At 32.6% G+C, this 19572-nt stretch overlaps 1 protein-coding gene across 1 annotated transcript in view; it reads left to right on the top strand.

Moving 5' to 3' along the window:
• Nucleotides 1–19572, top strand: part of ATR (ATR checkpoint kinase) — an 83398-nt gene that overhangs the window by 31346 nt on the left and 32480 nt on the right. The window contains exons 22-30 of the mRNA XM_006202771.4: nt 2377–2583; nt 3290–3403; nt 6618–6733; nt 10086–10206; nt 11530–11667; nt 12478–12688; nt 14848–15026; nt 17551–17715; nt 18762–18853. Of these exons, the coding sequence (XP_006202833.2) occupies nt 2377–2583; nt 3290–3403; nt 6618–6733; nt 10086–10206; nt 11530–11667; nt 12478–12688; nt 14848–15026; nt 17551–17715; nt 18762–18853 (1343 nt within the window). The remainder of the gene's footprint in view (nt 1–2376; nt 2584–3289; nt 3404–6617; nt 6734–10085; nt 10207–11529; nt 11668–12477; nt 12689–14847; nt 15027–17550; nt 17716–18761; nt 18854–19572) is intronic.

The raw sequence follows: 19572 nt of genomic DNA, 5'->3' as shown, positions 1-19572 counted from the left end.
GGTGGGAAGTTTAAAGAAAAGATGAGAGATTGGCATATCTGTTTTGAGATTCAGTAGGTTCAATGAAAGAAGTGATTTTCATTTTACTGAGATTTCAGATCTGACTTAGAATCAGTAATTCATGAGATGCTCTTTGAGGCTGAAGAGGTTTGCATATTTTTTTGTTGTTTTTGAAGAGTCATGATTTGACAGTTATATTTTTGGTTACTGCATCGTCCTGAGGAAAGGTGTACATGTTTGTACTGTAGCCATTCATGTGAGTCTTCTCATATAATTTCCTGTAGATATCTTTCATGTAAAATTTCAGGAGTTGTATCATTTTACATTTGGACAAAATTAACTCTGTTAGTTTTAATCAAGCTCAGTTTTCAAGTTTTCTTTTTTATGGGGCCAGTGAACTTTATTCTTTTTTTTTGTTGACATAATGTAGATTATCCCTAACCTTGATGACAGTGAGAACTGTTATTTAAAATACCAGATCACTATAAGTCTATAAAATGGAAACATTTTGAGTGAAATACTCATTTTTGCATATCAAGAGCTCATATAATAAGATGTGAGAGCCTGAGACCCTTAGGAGTTAGTGGATTGCAAAACTGAGTTATATTTGTTTTCATGATGGAAAGAAGCGTTTGCTTCTAGGACAGTAGATGTAATGGTGGCAACAAGTACACGTTTCTGGGTCAGTGAGCTTATATAAGCAACATGGGTAGCAGCCAATGTGGAGGGGATCCTTCCACATGTGAGGAACCTTGAATCTCGAGTGTAGGTTTTATGCCCTCCTAACTGTGGATCTACGTTATCAGTGTTACAGCCTCATTCTCTGCCCTACACTACACTGAAACTGCCCTGGGCTTTCCCCTAGTCCCCAACCTCTACCAGGATTCCAGATAACTTAAAGGGCCTCTAGCTTTTTAATGTAATGTAAGGATTTACGAATAGCAAAGGATCTCTCCTCTTGGCATAGAGATATTCTAGCTTAGGTTATTTCCAAGCAAATGACATGGTCATGGTTTAGCACAAGAAAACTTCATATTAATCATCACATCTTAGATGTAAATGACTAAATCTGAGAACTCAAGGAGATTTTTTATACTCTTAGGAAAGAGCCAAGCTGCCCCACTGACAGAGTTAAAAAGCCTTTCTAAATAGTTGCATTGAACACATTCTTATTTGAAAACTTCTTTTGGAATTGAATATTTCTTGTTGAAAAATGAAACCCAGTTTATCTAACCTAGAAGTAAAATGAAAACTTTTTTAAGCACTTAGAAGATAAGTATATTTTAAAATTACCTTTCATGTAGTGTTTTTCATAATATGTATAGTCTTGAGTGTGAACTGCATTTATCTTTGCCAACTAAAGTGTCCTTTTCCTTGTTTTCTAATTTTAGCAAGGGAATAATGTCTGTAATTATATTAGTTATGCTGTTTATTGATTACTAGTTCATCCATTTTAGGTATTTATGCTTGAATTAACCTGAATGTTATTTAAGTAAGCTAATACTGAAGATTCTGGGTGAGATAAAATGTCTTTTTTTTTTTTTTTGGAAATGTATTACTCTAATTTGGGTCATTGTTTTAACATTCAGTTTGAGATGCTCGTATATACTTTACTTTTGCTAGAAGGAAAATTATGTAAATGAAGTAGTTATAAAATGGTTACACGGGTACAATATCTAAATCTTAGCTGGCTTGAGAATAGTCTCTCCTCACCTAACAGTTTTTCATTATAGCATCCTCAGGAGATAGATGGGAAAAAAAACTACTTGAACCAATATATTTTTTCATAAAGGCTACCTCTTTCTTTGTACCTCTTTTTTTTTTAAATCATCCCCAGGGAACTCATTTCCCATATCTTTTTCTCCCGTATTAGTTTTTTATATACTTTTCAATTTTCTTATTTTAACTAATGGCTCTTCTTCCTTCTTAACTTATGTACTGACATATCTGTCTGTTATCCTTGAAAAGTTACTGAGTTCTTTTTCATCTTCATTGTTCCTTTACTTTGTATGTAGTTGTTATTGTACATATTATATATTTTAATTGTTTGTTTGCATGTTTATTTTCCCTTTAGACTGAGAGCTCATTGGAATAAGACTATCTTATTTTTATATACTGATATAATAAAATAATTTTCGGTTAACTATTTAATGAATTAATGAATAAAAAACATTTAATGATTCTAATCCTGCAGAACATATTGTGCACTATATTATGTGAACTCAGCAAAAACTAAGTGAAAAGACTGCAGATAAAGGAATTTAATTTTATCAGTATTTACATAAGATATTCCTTAATATTTTTAAGCTTTCTTGTTAGAAAAATATACTAGTTTGTAGAAGTTGTGTGTAAGTGTTCTCTTTACTTGTATTTTAGGAAAAATTGATAAAATATGCAACAGACAGTGAAACAGTGGAACCTGTTATCTCACAGTTGGTGACAGTGCTTTTGAAAGGTTGCCAAGATGCAAACTCTCAAGCTCGGTTGCTCTGTGGGGAATGTTTAGGGGAATTGGGGGCAATAGATCCAGGTCGACTAGATTTCTCAACAACTGAAACCCAAGGAAAAGATTTTACATTTGTGGTAAGTTCTGGTAATTTGCAATAGCAGGAAGAGTTCTCAGTCCTAGTAGGGTTTCTGTATTCCATTTACGAAGAACTATTCGGGTTATCCTTAGTGGCAACTTGATCTAAACTAGATAATTTAGGTAACTTCTGAGTTTATTCTTTAATACTATTGCAGAGACCTTTAGCCAAAAAGTATAAAGTTGGAGCCCAGTCTAGTGGGCTGTGTTCTTTTAAATAAGTTTTCTAACCTAATCTTGACAAATATTTAAAACCTAATTAATTATTTAAATATTATGATTTAAACACAATTGCTAAGTGTCTCCATGGGAAACTAATTTCCCAGGGTGTTTTAATAGAGTGTGTATAAAAATGTTTTCATGGTCAAGTGAGTAGATTAGGGAAATCTTGTAAAACAAAATTAGACAGAACTTTTAATATATTGGTGTACTTTGTGAATCTCCAAGGTGAGGTTATGTTGAAATTATTTTTTGAAGTTTCTCAAGTGACCAAGGTTTTATAGAATGAAATTTAGGAAATGCTATATATATAATTTTCTTTCTAATTATTAAAATATGCAAATTGTTGGAGCTATATAAAAGTTAAACACTTTTCTAAGTTAAATTGACTGGGGCAACTAAGTTAAATTCACCAGGGAATAATACATGATACAGTTTAAGAAATATATACAAATTGTCCTGTAATTTTTTCTTGTTTTTATTGAGACTGGAGTCGAAGATTCAAACTTTGCATATGGATTATTGATGGAACTAACAAGAGCTTACCTTGCATATGCAGATAACAGCCGAGCTCAAGATTCAGCTGCTTATGCCATTCAGGTAAGAGTGAATATAGACATCACTGGCTTTACATTATTAAATTCTACTAAGAAAGTTGTAAATTCTATGCTTTATAAACTCTTATTTTTTTTACTATCATTTTTATTGTCAAAGTAATACAAATTCCTGGGAAAAATTTCAGAGTGCCGAAATATACCCTCCTAGTAGATAATTATAAGTACTTTGAACATTTTTCTATGTATATACAACTAAATATATGTTTTCTCCACAAGGAGAACATATTACATGATTTTCTTTTGTGTTTAATAATCTATCTTGTGTAATTTTCCACATCACTACATATATCTCTAGTTGCTTCTTTTCAGTGACTTAATATTCAATATGAATTTACCATAATTTGTGTAAGAAATTTATTTAATACAATGAGGTTGTGTTCATGTTTTGCTTTTAAAAAAATGTTTCAGAAAGCATACTTACAATTTCTGAGTACTTGAGTGAATATATCCACGACATAAATATCTAGAAATTAAAATATGTCTCAGAGCAAATACAGTTTATATTTGATAGGTTTTATCAAAAAGTTTATACTCCCTTGATTGACAAATCTGCCTTTTAAAATTTCAAATCTTTGCTGATGTGGCAGATGAAAAATTGTATTGTTTCATTTTAATTTTCATTTAATTATGAGCGAGGTATAACATCTTTTATATATTTATTGCTTTTTTGTGTATTTTCTCTGGATTGTCTTTTTTCCCATTCTCCCTTTGGTGTTGGTCAATTTTTTTTTTAATTGACTTTGAAGATCTATTTGGATGTAGTGCAAATTAACACTTTGTCTACCATACAAGTAATGAATATTTTTAGTTTGGCTTTCTTTGCCCTTTTCATGGTATTTTTTTCAATTAAAGGGTCCTTGTTAGATATTCAAGTCTGAAATTCATGGTCTGGGTCAAAGATACACATTTGGAGGTGTGCACAGTAGAGTTGGTATTTGAAACTGTGATTTCTGGATGAGATGATCAAGAGAGGGAATATGTGTAGGTAAAAAGGTTCTGGTAATCTTATAACCTGGACAATGAGAGAGGTCAGTGAGAAGAGGGAAGAAAACTGAGAAAGAGCTACCAGTAAGGTAGGAGAATGTGTGTTCTGGAAGACAAGGAAGTGTTTCAGGAAATATGGAGTGATCTAAATGCTGATCATAGTCATAATAATTTAAAGGTTGAGAATTGACCATTGGCTATAGTAACATGAAGGTCATTAGTGACCTTGACAAGAGCAATTTCAGTGGAGTTTAGAAAGCCTTATAAGCATATTTTTTAAGAACATATGGGAAGAGAGAATTAGAGAAATTACAGAAACTCTTTTGAGGACTGTTGCTATCAAGGAGAGCAGAAGAATGACATAGTAGCTGGGGAGGAAAGAGGAATAAATATGGAAAAATAACAGTGTGCTTATATGTTGCTTGGGAACAGTTCAGTGAGAGGAGAATAGTGATGATGTAGAAGAGAATTGATGTAATACTATTTTAAGTAGGTAAAAAGATGTGGAATATAGTGTACAGGTGGAGAGAATAGCCTTAATTAAAAACAAAAACAAGTCATCTGTAGTAACGAGAGAAAGCCGAGTATATAAGCACTGATACTGATATTGCCAGGCTGGGAGATATTAGCTTGGAAGTTGTGAAGTTCTCTTTGATTGTTTGTTTTCTCAATGAAATATGAAGCAAGGTGTACAACTATAAGTATATTAGTGTTTTTTGTTTGTTTTTTCTTCCAGTTTTATTGGTATGTAATTGACATACAGCACTATATAACTTTAAGGTGCACAGCATAATGATTTGACTTACATTCATTATGAAATGATTATCGCAGTAAGCTTAGTGAAAATCCATCATCTCATATAGATACAGAATTAAGTTTTAAAAAAGATATTTTTCCATGTGATGAGAACTCTTTAGGATTTACTCTCAACAACTTTCAGGTATAACATACAGCAGTATTAATTATATTTATCATATCGTACGTTACATTCCTGATATTTATTTATAACTGGAATTTTGTACCTTTTCAGTGTCTTCATCCAATTCTCCTTCCCCTAACCCTGCGTTAGTGTTTTTAAGAGTATAAATTGTCCCAAAACCAAAAAACTTAAAGGATTGCTGATCTGTTAAGTCTGTTATTGGAGACTGATTGCAAGGACTTCTGTAGCTAGAGTGACTTTATGAACATCAAAAGCTGGCTTCATACAAAATTTTAATAGCATTTTAAAGTTAAATGAAAATAAGTTTTGGATATTTCTGTATTTTAGCTTTCATATACTTTCTTACTTTTATTAAAAATACTAAATGTAAGTATAAAGTGTATTTTATTGGACGTTGCTTATATTTTATAATTATTAGGTATACATCTGTTGCATATGGTCATTTTCAGTGGAATTGGAAAGAAAGAATAATACATGATGGCAGATGTAATACCCTAATATATTTGTCTTGTTTTAAAGATTGATATTAGAAAATTTCCTCTGTATAGCACAGGGAAGTATGTTCAATATCTTGTAAGAACCTTTAATGAAAAAATATGAAAATGAATATATGTATGTATATGCATGATGGGGACATTTTGCTGTACTCTAGAAATTGACACATTATAACTGACTGTACTTCAATGAAATAAATAAATAAACCAACAAATAAATAAATAAAGATTGATATTAGAGACAAAGATTTTTTTGTTTTTTTTTTTTCTTCATCTATAAAATCCCACTAGTTTTATTTTCAGAGAAGTAAAATATAACCGTTTAATTTCTGGACTTCAGTAGCAAATTGGTCTTTAACATTTGCATCTTATTTTCAGAATTTTAAACTCAGTATTTTATATCTAGATCTGAGATATTTTGAACTATTTTGGATTTGTAGTTACTTTCATTAAAACTCAGAAAAGGTCAAATTTTATGAATTCTGCAAATACAGAAATTCCAGTTTTTTCCTCCAAATAGCTTTTAGTCATGTATTTCAATACATGTTATGTACAGCACACAAATTTCATGTTCAGATACTACCACAGCTTTGTGACCTTGCATAGGCCACCTAAATAGTTTTAAGCATTGAGATGTTCACAACTAAGCAAGTTCACAACTCCAAAATTTTATAATTTTATATCTTTCTATGTATTTTTATAACCATACTGTATAGAATATTGATTAAAGGTTTATCTGTTTCACTGTGGATTTACATGTGTAAAATATGTGTTTGTAGGAGTTACTCTCTATTTATGACTGTAGAGAGATGCAGACTGATGGCTCAGGTCACCAACTGTGGAGGAGATTTCCCGAGCATGTTCGGGAAATACTGGAACCTCATCTAAATACCAGGTCTGTAGAGTCATTAAAACTATTTTCACAAAATTGTTTTCAACTGTATAAAATTAAATGTTATTTTTTGATATAACATTTTAGCAAAGTATTTTTAGTATGTCCTAATATGTATTTTTCCACTGTGATTTATGCTTATAATCTTGTCAAAATGAGAAGTACAGTCTGCTCATTGGTTAAATTCTATAACTTTAAGTATTTAGACCAATTCATTGAGGCTGAAAGGATTGATTTTCTTTTTACTTCAACTGTCAGTAGTACTTTGAAAAAATCTACTTTAAAGTGAATAAGAGTTGAAGCTTTTGATAGGTCTAATTAGTACAGAAATTTAACAGTTTAAAGCTAGTTCCAAAGCCGCTAGTAATCCCAATTAGGGATTAGAGATTTTCAGCCATACCAGTTTCTCCTCATGAAAATATTTTCTCTTTCTACTTTAAAAAAAGTATTTTTGAACTTTTTTTCAATTTTAATAACTTTGCTAGAACTGATTAAAGTCCATAAATTATGGCCATAAAGTTAGAAACTTTAATTTTAGGTAGCCTAAGTCACAGGCTTATTAGATATGCGAACTTGGGTAAATTACTTTAGTTTTTGAGCCTTAGCACAGTACCTACACTCATAGTAAAATATTTTATAAAAACCCTTAAATATGCTTACTTACTTGCTAGATACCTTTTTGTATTTAGAAGCCTTTTAAACATTTTATTTCTTATGAATAGCATTATTTAAAGATATATTTAATTAATATAAAGTATAGGTTTTTTCTTTTTTGAAGACTTCATATTTCTCTATTTCTTTATTCTGCATTTTATAGCATATATAAATACTTAAGAGATTCTGTGACCTAGTGGCAAGTTTATGGCTTTTAGGGTCATGTAGACCTAAAGTTGAATCTTGGCTCTGCATTTCCTAGCTCTGAAGTCTTGGGCAAGTTTTTTTAATATTTCCAAGTCTTAGTTTTTTCATCTTGAAAATGTGGATAGTTTTACTTACCTTATGTGATCATTGTTAGGAATAAAGAAGGTAATATAAAAAAAGTACCTAGCAGAGGCCTAACATTTGATTTATACTCAGTAATAAATGCTTATTCAATCTCAGCTTGTTGAATTAATTCCTTGCATTTTTTGGAAGGGGTGGGATGGCTATACCCTACTTCATATGAAATAGAAGCCAACATTTCTGCCTATTTGTTATTCAATTTAATATTTCATAAGAAGCCAAAATTTTTTGCCAACTTATTCTGTCATAAGAAGAACATGGTCATTTATAAGAGTGATCTTAGAAAAGCTATGAGAATTCTTCTACTTTTATATCTGAGAGTTTGCAGGAACCTCTGAGATGGTCCCAAATGGTAGAAGTTAGATTTATTTAGCTGGGATCTGCTCATTGAAATCGCTGCCTCATAAGTATGAGGTTACTAGAGGGCAGTATTACTGGAATTGATCCACTTTTGTATGAAACACCGAGATACCAGGTTAGCCAATAGGGCAGTTTTATAGCTTGGACTGCTTGAAATTTGCCCCAGGAGGCTCACAGGAAATAAATTTCCTAAAAACACATTCTTATTTTTGCTGCTGAATGTTATACTCCTATACTCTCTTTAATTTTTTTTCACTTGGGCTATTTAAATGCAGTCACTAAACCTGGATGAAAGGATGGCTATGTTTGGGAGATTTGATCTTTAGAATTATATAGATCAACTACAGTTCAAAGTTGCCACAGAAATAATTTTAGAAGAAATATCAAGATGTATCTCAGCAGAACTTGACTTGTACCCCAATATCAGTAGTTTTCTAGCTAAGTTCACCATAAAACATGGTAAAATGATCTAGAGATTATACTCATGGTGATTCAAAATAGTGATGGTTAACTGAGAGATTATTGGATTTTTCAGTTGTCAGCAATTTGGAATATAGTGAAATACATGTTTGCTGAGACCCTTGAGTATCAGACATTAATTATGTGTGTCATTTTCTAATCTTACATTGGTGACTATAAAGGAACCCACTCCCCTCAAAAAATTGCTATACATGTGTGTAAGATGAGAGCTGTTTTAATATGATTAAATGTTAGTGCTGAGGAGCAAATAGAAAGGATCATGTTGAAGTTATGGAAGAGAGAAGTGGTAATTGTTATAATAAGGACACTGAGGAGCATCCAGGATGGTAGCCACGTAGGACTACACTAGAGGAAGTGAAATCTCTTTCTCTGTGATAGGGGAGGATAAAATGATGGATGGAGCTTAGCTAAATTTATAGATTTAGTTGTGGAATTGTGTTAATGGTTTCTTTTTTCTTCCATGAGGTAAGAGATATAGGAGATAAGATTATTGGCTGAAAGTAGCAATGGAGTTGGTCCAGGTGATTTGAGGAGAATAGTGATGATATGAAATAGCCACTGTGGAAAACAGAAGAGAAAGCTGATAACGAAAAATTAGAAGGATTTCTGAGCAGCACAGAGGTCCACTGAGGTTGAAAACTAAGATATGTAGTAGTACTAACCTCATAAGCAATTTAGTGGTTTTCCTCCATCAATGCAGTGGCCTAGATATCATTTCAGAGAAGGCAGGCATTTAGATTGATCCAAGGTTGGGATGTTGGCAGATGGGTACAGCTAGTAAAGACACTTTGGCAGTGGAACAGGTAAAGGACATTACCAATGAGTGCTTGAAGTGAAGGACCATGGAGACCAAGCTTGTTAGGGAAAGAGGTAATGAAAGGAAGGTATTACAGATATGTTAGAGTAACTGGGTGAAAGAACTGGAACTTTGGGAAACCGTGGCCATAAAGTAAGGCTTAATAATACCTTTTGGAAGTGAAGAACTTTCTCTGTATTAACAATAAAGTCCCAATAAAGAAGTAGAGGAGAAAGTCATTGAAAGATTTTCAATTTAACTAGATGATCCAGCCAGACATTGAAGTCACTCAGGATGATAAATAAGACTTGGGGAAGAAAGAAAACACTGAACCGTCAGTGAGTTTGGTAATCAGTGATTTTGGTAGATGCCTATAATGAGGAGTAGAGAACAGTATATATCTCTGGGTAACTCTAACCTCAAAAACAGGCCTTTCTCAGGATAGAGTTGGAAGGATCTGAAAGGAGCATTGAGGGAGAGAGGAGGCAGACTCAAATCCTTTGAAGGACTTGGAGTTTGCAAGAGTGACTTCCTACTCCTCCATTAATAAGGCTCTCGGGAAAGTGGTGTCTTTAGCCAGATTTCAGTAAAGGCAAGGCAGTAGTGGGGTAGTCAGTGAATGAGTTGATGCAATTTCTTATACTTTGTTTACTAAAGTTCTAAACAGATAGATATATATTTATGTCTTTTTTAATTAACACAATTTTTAAATTATAGGTATAAGAGTTCCCAGAAGTCAACAGATTGGTCTGGAGTAAAGAAACCAATTTACTTAAGTAAATTAGGTAATAACTTTGCAGAATGGTCAGCATCTTGGGCAGGGTATCTTATAACAAAGGTAAGAGAACTCTGTTCAGATTTTAACTGACAGAAATTGTAAAGGAAATGAGAACATCTCTCTGAATGCATAGCACACACAGTGAACATTGAATTATTTGTGCTGATAGTTTTAGAAATTTTTACAGAAAATATTTACTACTCTCAATCTCTCTGTTGTTAGTAAGTTTCTGAGTAAGGACGGTAATTGTTTTATCAAGCAAATCGCTGGTCTTAATGTGTTTATAGAATATTTCTTACATTATGTCTGTTTATTTTACATTGTAAAATAATACTGTTTAAAGGATGTAAATGCTTTATCAAACATTTTTGCATAATAAAAAGATTTCTTATGTAATAAATACATTATCCTTTAGTGGCTACCTCTAAAAGAAGATGCATTATGTGAGCTTCCTCCAAAATAAAAATAAAGTTTTTTTTAAATGATATTTCATGGAAAACTAGAGGTATCTGATGTGTTCCTAATAGGAAATTTTTACATACCTGACAGACAGAAAACTACTCTTGTGTTCCCAAAACATGTTTAAGACACATTTAAAATGTACAATTTTTGTTTTTAATTCACGTGTTAATTAAAATATTATTTAATAATTAGTACCTAATCATTTCAAAAAAGTTTCTCTCATTTCATAATGAACATACTGAAAACATAATATGTGAAATGTAGAATACTGTTAAGTTAATACTTTCAGCTGTGGAATATTTTATTTAGTTCTAGTTTAATTTTTTTGTTTCTTTGTTTAGTGAAGGGTTTATATTTGAAGAAGGAAAAACCTTTAAAATTTTATAAGAACAGTAATGTTGGTAAATTGAAGGTTAGATCATACCAGTAAAATCTGACTCTAAACCCAAATAATTTAATTTTTTATTTCTTTAGTTTTTTTTCCTCCTAGTTAATCACTGTTTATTACTTATTAAAATCGTGTATCATGTACTTAATGTGCTGACCTAGAGCTTACTTTTTGGTTACTTTTCTCATCTGTGTGCTCAGGGAATAAATATAATAAATTTAATGTTAGCTAAGTAAAATATAGTGTAATTAGGGAAGTTAATCTGTAACAAAACATGATGGATTTTTAAATGAACTGTAAAGGGGAAAAGACCGTTTTTGCTGAGGCAGTTTGCAGCCTAGGTAGCTACATTGCCTGTAGGGGTCTCAGGCTCTTGACCAGAGGTGGTGATCTGGAATTCTCCCTGCTGAGTGCTTCTTTCCGTGAGAGAATACTCACCCTGCAGTGATAAATTAGCTCGCATGTGTTTTTTTCTAGCATTAATCAAAAGAATACAATATATATAACTGCTGGCTCTTTCTAAATCATTACAGGTTCGACATGATCTTGCCAGTAAAATCTTCACCTGCTGTAGCATTATGATGAAGCATGATTTCAAGGTGACCATCTATCTTCTTCCACATATTCTAGTGTATGTCTTGTTGGGTTGTAATCAAGAAGATCAACAGGAGGTGAGAAATACCATTTTATTTGGTTTCTGTTTGTGCAAACATTTGTCCAATGTAATTACATATTAGGAAATGTAGGTCAATGTATACCATGTATGTTCATATCTAAATGCTTATAAATCATTTTAAAAACTTTTATCCAAGAATTATATAATGCTTAGTTCATATCTTTTACCTATTTGGAGTTGTGTATGTGTATGTATCCTTTTTAAATAATTGGTAAGAATTCTGTATGCATTCTGGATCCCAGTTTGTACTAGTCATATCTTAGAAAAGAAAAGTTTTTCTAGTTAGTGGTTTTCTTTTTAACCTTTGTTTATGCCTTTTGCCATGCAGAAATGTTAAATATAAATGCCAAATTTGTATCTTTTATAACATTTGAATTTTAAGCCTTTTATATGAAGTCTTCACTTATTCAATATTAGTGAACATGTTTTCCTACATTTTTGATTCTTTTGTTTTTACATTTAACCTTTCAATTACTTGGAAAATAATTTTTGCAGATACTCTGAAATATTGTTTTAAGTTTTGATTTCTACTAGTTAACAAATAGTTTCATTATCATTTATTGAATAATCTAGAAGAATTTTTTAAAATTTATTTTTGTATTTATTTTTGTGACTTATGGTAGATTTTCTTTTCAGAGAGACATTTTATTGGCTTAATTATAGATAAGAAATAATTTATTATTAATCCACAGTGGGTTTTTTCCCTTTTGAAATTGTTGCCTTAGAGAGATCAGTCTTATATGTCAGATAATAGTAAAATGATATTACATAGACATATTATTAACCACAAAATGGTTCTTCTTAGGTTTATGCAGAAATTATGGCAGTTCTAAAGCATGATGATCAGCGTACCATAGGTACTCAGGACAGTGCCTCTGATCTGTGTCAACTCAGTACACAGACTGTGTTCTCTATGCTTGACCATCTCACACAGTGGGCAAGGCACAAATTTCAGGCACTGAATGCTGAAAAATTTCCACAAAACAAATCAAACAGAAATAAGGTAGACTCAGTGGGTAAGTCATAACTTCTGTTTATTTCCTTCTCTTAATTATTAACCAATTAGCTCCTTTTTATATCAATTCTGTAATTTAAGCATTAGCTTTTAAAAGACCTATGTTTTCTTGCACTTTTTTTTCTTAAGATGCCTTTTCACTGAGAAAAAGCAGTGAATTTATAGTTAGAAAATCTCTCTTTGAAAAACACATACCTAATTTTTCTTTGCATAGAATAGTGCTACTATTATCTCTCTTAGAAGATTGAAGAATAAATGGGATGATGAACATATAAACTGTAGAATGTGAAATGAATGCCATGTTAATATTGTTAGTAACTAACCCCTCACTGTTAACCGTTTTTTAATGTCCCCTCAGTGCACTGTGTGTGTAACATACCTGTGCACTTACATGTATATATATATATATGTGTGTGTGTGTGTGTGTGTGTGTGTGTGTATGTATATATATATATATATATAGTGAAGTGTTCTTTATTCTATTTCACTTATGAAATACTCTTTGCAGTCTTTTTCACATTCAAGTTTTAAATTTCAGAAATTTTAATTTCATTCATTTCATGGCCGATTTTTTTCCATTTTTTATTCATTTCATTCTTTTTATTCTTTCTTCCCCCTGTCTCTGGTAGTGTTTGGTATCCAGCAGTTTCTCCAAATATGCTTAATGTATGTTACTACAGTACATCCTGCTATACCTACTGCTATTTTTTCCCTGTGGTATTACAACGCCCACTAAGATGATTAAAAGAAGAATCTCATTAGAGTTTAAAATGACACTTGCCCCTATAATATGAGCATTTGGTGAGAAGAATTATATTCATCAGACAATAATGGATACTCTTAATGTCTTTGAACTTTTATGTTTTTCATTCTTTCAGCAAGTTAGTAAAGTATATGATCCTTCTGCTTCTTTAAACCTCGGCCACTTTAATGGACATCGCATGATTTTCCCCCAAGGCTTTCGAGGCTAATTGAAAAAACTAAGATCCTTAAAGAGGCCTTCACTTACACTAAGTTCTCAGTTTGTGAGCTTTCCTCTTGTTTCTGTATCTGTGGAAGACAATACATTCTTATTGTTAAGCATAATGGTTTGTTATTTTTATAAGATTTTTTTGACTAGTGAATAATTATCTGCTTAGGAGAGTATTTTTCTCTGGACTATAACTATTAATATACTTTACATCAATTCAGCAATTAAATGTTTGGTTTTGTTTCTGCATATAAAAATGGTACCAAAAAACCAAACACAAATTCTGTTATTACCATTTCTTACTAACATTGTAATGAAAATTCTAGCTTTTAAGAATAACATTTGTAATGATCTAAGTACAATACCTTTAACATTTCTCATAATTTGAAATGATATACAAATTTTGAAGGAAGTAAGAAATTTATTTTAAATACAGTTTCTTTTAAATTTACTATCTTGATTATGAAATTATTGTTTCCTGTTTTCTACATGCTGTTATGCATCATTATTAAAATTTCTAAGTTTTAAATAAGAATTTTTAAATTGGTCTGTGCAGAATTTTCCCATTTATGTCTATTCTTAGACTCTTTCAAAAAATTACCATTTTAAAGTATTCGTGATTTTCCTTGAAAAGCAGTTTTACTTTCTATTTCCATTGTAATGGTTAATATGTTACATGTGGTAATACAGGAGAAAACTAAGAATGTTAACAAAAATTCTAAGCTTTAAAATTTAAAAGGCTATTTCCATAATTCTGCTTTTTTCTACTAATAGCTATACTTTATCAGTGTTTTTATAGTTATCAATAATAAATACCTCATCTTTATATCTTTTATATCATCTTTATATCTCCTCAACATTTAATATAAATTTACATTTAATCCTCACAAAAACATTGTAAGGAGGGCAAGACAGATACTAATAGTTCCCTTTTATAAATGAGGAATAAAAATCTCAAATAAGTTAAATGACTGTTCAAGGTAAGGTAAGTAATAATGGTGCTCTTGGAGCAAGAATCCTCTGAGCAATCATCTTCTTGATAGTTACATCCTAAATATGATACCCTTATGCATTTAGATTAATTTATTTAGTGAACTAAATTTTAAATAAATAAATAAAAATTTAAATGGATACTTAAAAATTTTCATCTTATAAGTCTTTAATCACTCAATTATCTTTTTATAATCTAGTATCTACTGTGGATTATGAAGACTATCAGAGTGTAACTCGTTTTCTAGACCTAATACCTCAGAATACTCTGGCAGTAGCTTCCTTTCGCTCCAAAGCATACACTCGAGCTGTAATGCACTTTGAATCATTTATTACAGAAAAGAAGCAAAATATTCAAGAGCATCTTGGATTTTTACAGGTTTGACATTAATTAAACCTAATAATGATGTTTAATATTGCTTGTCTTTTATGTTTATGTTGTTCATTTTATTGAGTGTTATAGATGCTATGCTAGGCACTAGGTATTTGTAAGCACTTTAAAACATTACAAATTAGTGGGGAGAGATAAACATCAGTTCAGTAAGTACAGTGATGTAGATAAGCCCTGTGGAAGGACACTTCTCTCATCTTCTGTGTGGGGTGGGATGAGAGATGGAAGTGGGTGAGCAAGGGATCAGTAAGGGCTTCTTGGAAATGATGTGTAGGCTGAGTCTTAAAATATGAATGATAGATAAATAAAAGGAGGCTAGAATTTCCAAGTTGAAGCGTCTCTGTGGAGTTGGGAAGGAGTGTGGTGTATGCTAAAGTGTCAGTTTTGGAATGACAGAGAAAAGACAGAGATTTGGGCAGAGGAGAGAGAATCATAAGAGGGCCTTTTAAGTTGCCCAAGATTGTTAGAGGATTTGAACCAGGGAAGTGCTATGGTCAGAGTGTTATTTCAGCTTAATGCCTATTGCAGTTGTGCAGGAAGAGTATGAAAGGGCTATGAATCAAGGCAAACAAGCCATTACTATTCACATGAGAAATGCGGGCGTGAGTTTGGGGGTGCGGGATAGGGGGCTGTTACAGCAGAAATCAGCCATGACTGCTGGTGAAATAACGGTTTAGGTGATAATAACTATGGCTATGTAGGGAGGAAAAGAAAGTAAGGGCAGGTGGGGCTAATACAGCAGATTAAATTAGAAGTCAAGATTGGTGGGCTTCTTTTCAGGTGAAAAAGCGAGAGTATGGTGAGAGACTGGGAAAATGAGTAGCTTGTAGTCTTTGAGTGATTAGCCCTTTCCTGTCTTTGTTCTCCTTCTTGTCCAGCTTTGAGCCTCTTGTTTACTGTTAAAATCATTCCTTCACAAGGATATTCAACTCTTGTCTTTCTCCCTCTGTGTTGTACTCACTTTGTAAGACTCCAACCCTGGTAAAACTCACCCATGTGCCTTCCCAGTGCCTGCATGTAAACCACTGAACATTTCTGGAGAAAAATCACACAGTGGATTTTTAACTGGTTTTCTTTTAAGTTCATAATCTCAAACATCACTAACGCTGCCTTCAGTCCTTCTGTGTTTCTCTGCTAATCCTACTTTCCCATTCTTAAAGATGACTGTTTCTTAGACTTTCTCTTTATTTCTCTGCTTCCACCTCACTTACTCTCAACTGATGATCTTGCTTCGTTGTTCATCAGGAAAATTGAAGCCAAATGTCTACCAAATCTGAAAATACATTGACCCCTGCACCATATTCGATATCTTCACTTCCATTGCTTCTAAGGAAGGACCCTTTTCTGTCAAAGTTCAGTCCTTCTACTTTTGTTCTTTTTTTTTTTTTTTAATGGAGGCATTGAGGATTGAACCCAGGACCTCATGCATGCTAAATGTGCCCTGCTACTGAGCTATACCCTCCCCCTACTTCTGTTCTTGATTTCAAGAATTTCACTCCTTCAGATATTCCTGCCTGCTTTCTCCAGTATCATTAATTTCTCTTTCTCAGCCCGAGTACAGAGAGGACATAGATGTGCTCTGGTATTTCCTCTCTTAATTTTTTATGATTTCCTTGGTCTTGCATTCTTTTTCAGATGCTTTCCATCTCTCTGGTTCCCTCCACAGCCAGTTTTAAAAGAATTGCCTGTCTTCTCCATATTCCTTCTTTACTTCCTATTCACTCTTTGCCCATTTCAACAAGAGTTCTTTTTCCATTCCACTGACTCTACTCTTGCTATGAAAATCAGTGGCCCCCATGTTACCAAATCCAGTAAATGTTTCCCAGTCCTCATTTTCTTAACCTCATGGCATCATTTGACCACTCCTCTTTTTGCTGACATTTGCTTTTCTTCTACAAACTCAGGGCTACCGCATCCTCCAGGTTTCTTCAAACTGCTCTAATTCCTCCTCTGTTTCATTTGCTAGTTATTCCTTGTCTGTAAATATAGAAGCCCTCTAGTCTCCTTCCCCAGCCCTCTTCTTCTCTTCTCCTATTTATTTCCTAAATCATTTCCTCCTTTTCCCTGCCATTTTTGTGCTAATTTCTCCCAAATTTTTATCTTCAGCCTGAATATCTCCTTTGAACCCAGATTTAATGTCTTGGGTTTCTGGAAGGCATCTCAATACCAATATATTAAAATGCTTGTTTAAAATTTAAGTTTTAAAATGCAATGAAATGCTTATTAACTATACTCAACAGAATTTATCATGGATTGGATTTTTAAGAGTTCAGGACCTTGAGGTTCTTTACAGTTCTCCTTATCAACAAGTGTTACTAGCGTAGATTTGTATTTAAGTGGGATAGAATGCTTGGAAATAAAGTTTGCAATTTTACTGTCAGTCTGCCTGGAAACAAATACTTATTGTTACTTTGATAAAAAATTCTTGTATGTTCTTTTCTGGTGGTTTTATAGTTTTATTTCCAGTTGTGTTTTTTTCCTCATTTGATTGTTTGTTAATGATTGAACAAAGAAATTGTATGCTGCTATGCATGAACCAGATGGAGTGGCTGGAGTAAGCGCAATTCGAAAGGCAGAACCATCTCTAAAAGAACAGATCCTTGAACATGAAAGCATCGGCTTACTGAGGGATGCCACTGCTTGCTATGACAGGGCTATTCAGTTAGAACCAGACCAGGTAAGAAAATAAATGAAGGGCAACGTAATAAAAAGAACTCTCAACTAGGAACTCTGGAAATTTTAATTTCAATACTGTCTCCACCAGTGTCACAGTGTGTCTGGTAAATATTTAAGCATCTGAGCTAGAGTTTCCTGACTGATGAAATTAGAGACATGCTAGATGATCTCACAGATCCCTTCCAATACCAAATTTCTGTGACCTTAGAGATCCCCTACATGAATAAGATTTATTATGGAGTGTATTTATATTAAGCTGTATGTTCAGTTAGTCTAAAATTGATGTAATTTTAGTTTGCTATTAAGGCTTGTATAATAATAGTGATTCCTTATAGCCTAAGAAACTTTTTCAGATTACACATACCCCCCATCAGCATCTGGGAATCTCTGAAATGGTCCCTTAGAGTCACTGACGTACAATCACTAATGGGGGCATGTTGTATACCTCAGGTAGATCAGAACAGGAAAGAGGTTTAGACTCACTGACTTATGATCTGGGCCTCAGTTCTCTTTAATCTCGGGGTGTTGCTTTTTTGTCATAACTGACATGTTCGTTTTCTCAGAAGTTAAGGGTATAGGGCCTTTATTTTTTACAGTCTTGTTTACAATTTTAAAGAATATTGCATAATCTTATTTAACTTTTTAGTTACTAAAGCCCAAAATATATATTAATAATATTGTGACCTATGAGTTTTAATTTTTATGTGAAAAACAATGTGGCACATAATCTTTAAACAAAAATATTAAAGAGTACATGTTACTTTTTAAAACTTGATCTGAACCAAAAATTATACCAAATCTGGAAAAAAATAATAAATTAAGTCTGAGATTTTCTTTAGTTTTTCTGCATTTAAAAAAAATTTAGATGTGTTTAAGGACATTGGTAGAGGGCTCTCTACTGATGTCAAACAAGTCAGTTGCTAAACTAAGAAAGATAGGCTCAGTAAGGTAAATAATATTTTTTAATGAATATCAGGTAAACTAGTTTTGGTTCCTAAGATGTGTTTGAAGTGACAAGTGCTATTTTAAATACTTTTGAATTTCCAGATTATTCATTATCATGGCGTAGTGAAGTCCATGTTAGGTCTTGGTCAGCTGTCTACTGTAATCACTCAGGTGAATGGAGTACATGCTAACAGGTAATTTTTTTTTTTTAAAGAATGGTTTTCTTTTGTTACTGTTTTGGAATGGAAAATTTTAAATTAATTTATTGGATTGCAGTAATGTTTACTAAAGTAATGAAATCTTTTTTATGTTTTAATGGTATCGGAGATGAGCACCAAAAAATATTTTTCCTACTTTCTTATTGATCAGTCTAGCGCTTAACAGCTTATCTGCTGTCCAAAGAGTCATCCTTGAATTAAATTTGCTTAATGACAGGAACCTTCCAGACATCACCTGCTACTAGTGAGGCTCATAAGAGCACTTCCAAAGGATATCTAAAGCTCTGCCTGTATTATTAGTACCAGTTATTTTCTGTGTTGGGAAAGAGGAAACGTTGTAATCGAATTAAAGAATACCACTCTAGGCTGTATAGGTTGATTTTCCCCTAAAGACTTAGAAAAATGAAAACAGCCTTCCTTTCCTAAAGAAAATGGGTTTCTTATATCAATGTAAATAATGCCAAGAAAGAAAGAAAGAAAGATAGTACTTATATGTGGCAAAGATTAAGGCCGCACAGTTCTTTCAGTTTGGAAAATAACTAGGGGGGTTGGTTCTGCTCTTGAAGCTGCCTTCCTCTGAGGCCTGAAAGCTTTATCCTTAATATGTTTACCAGACCCCTACTGACTTTTCAGGCAGTGAGATCTGGTTGAAAGGGATGGGATCTTAGTTAACCAAAGAGCACTGGCCACTGTTT

Source organism: Vicugna pacos, chromosome 1, assembly GCF_048564905.1.
Source record: "Vicugna pacos chromosome 1, VicPac4, whole genome shotgun sequence".
In the NCBI taxonomy this organism is placed as follows: Eukaryota; Metazoa; Chordata; class Mammalia; order Artiodactyla; family Camelidae; genus Vicugna; species Vicugna pacos.
The sequence above is the reverse complement of the archived record's forward strand: the minus strand, read 5'-3'. Positions and strand labels throughout refer to the sequence as shown.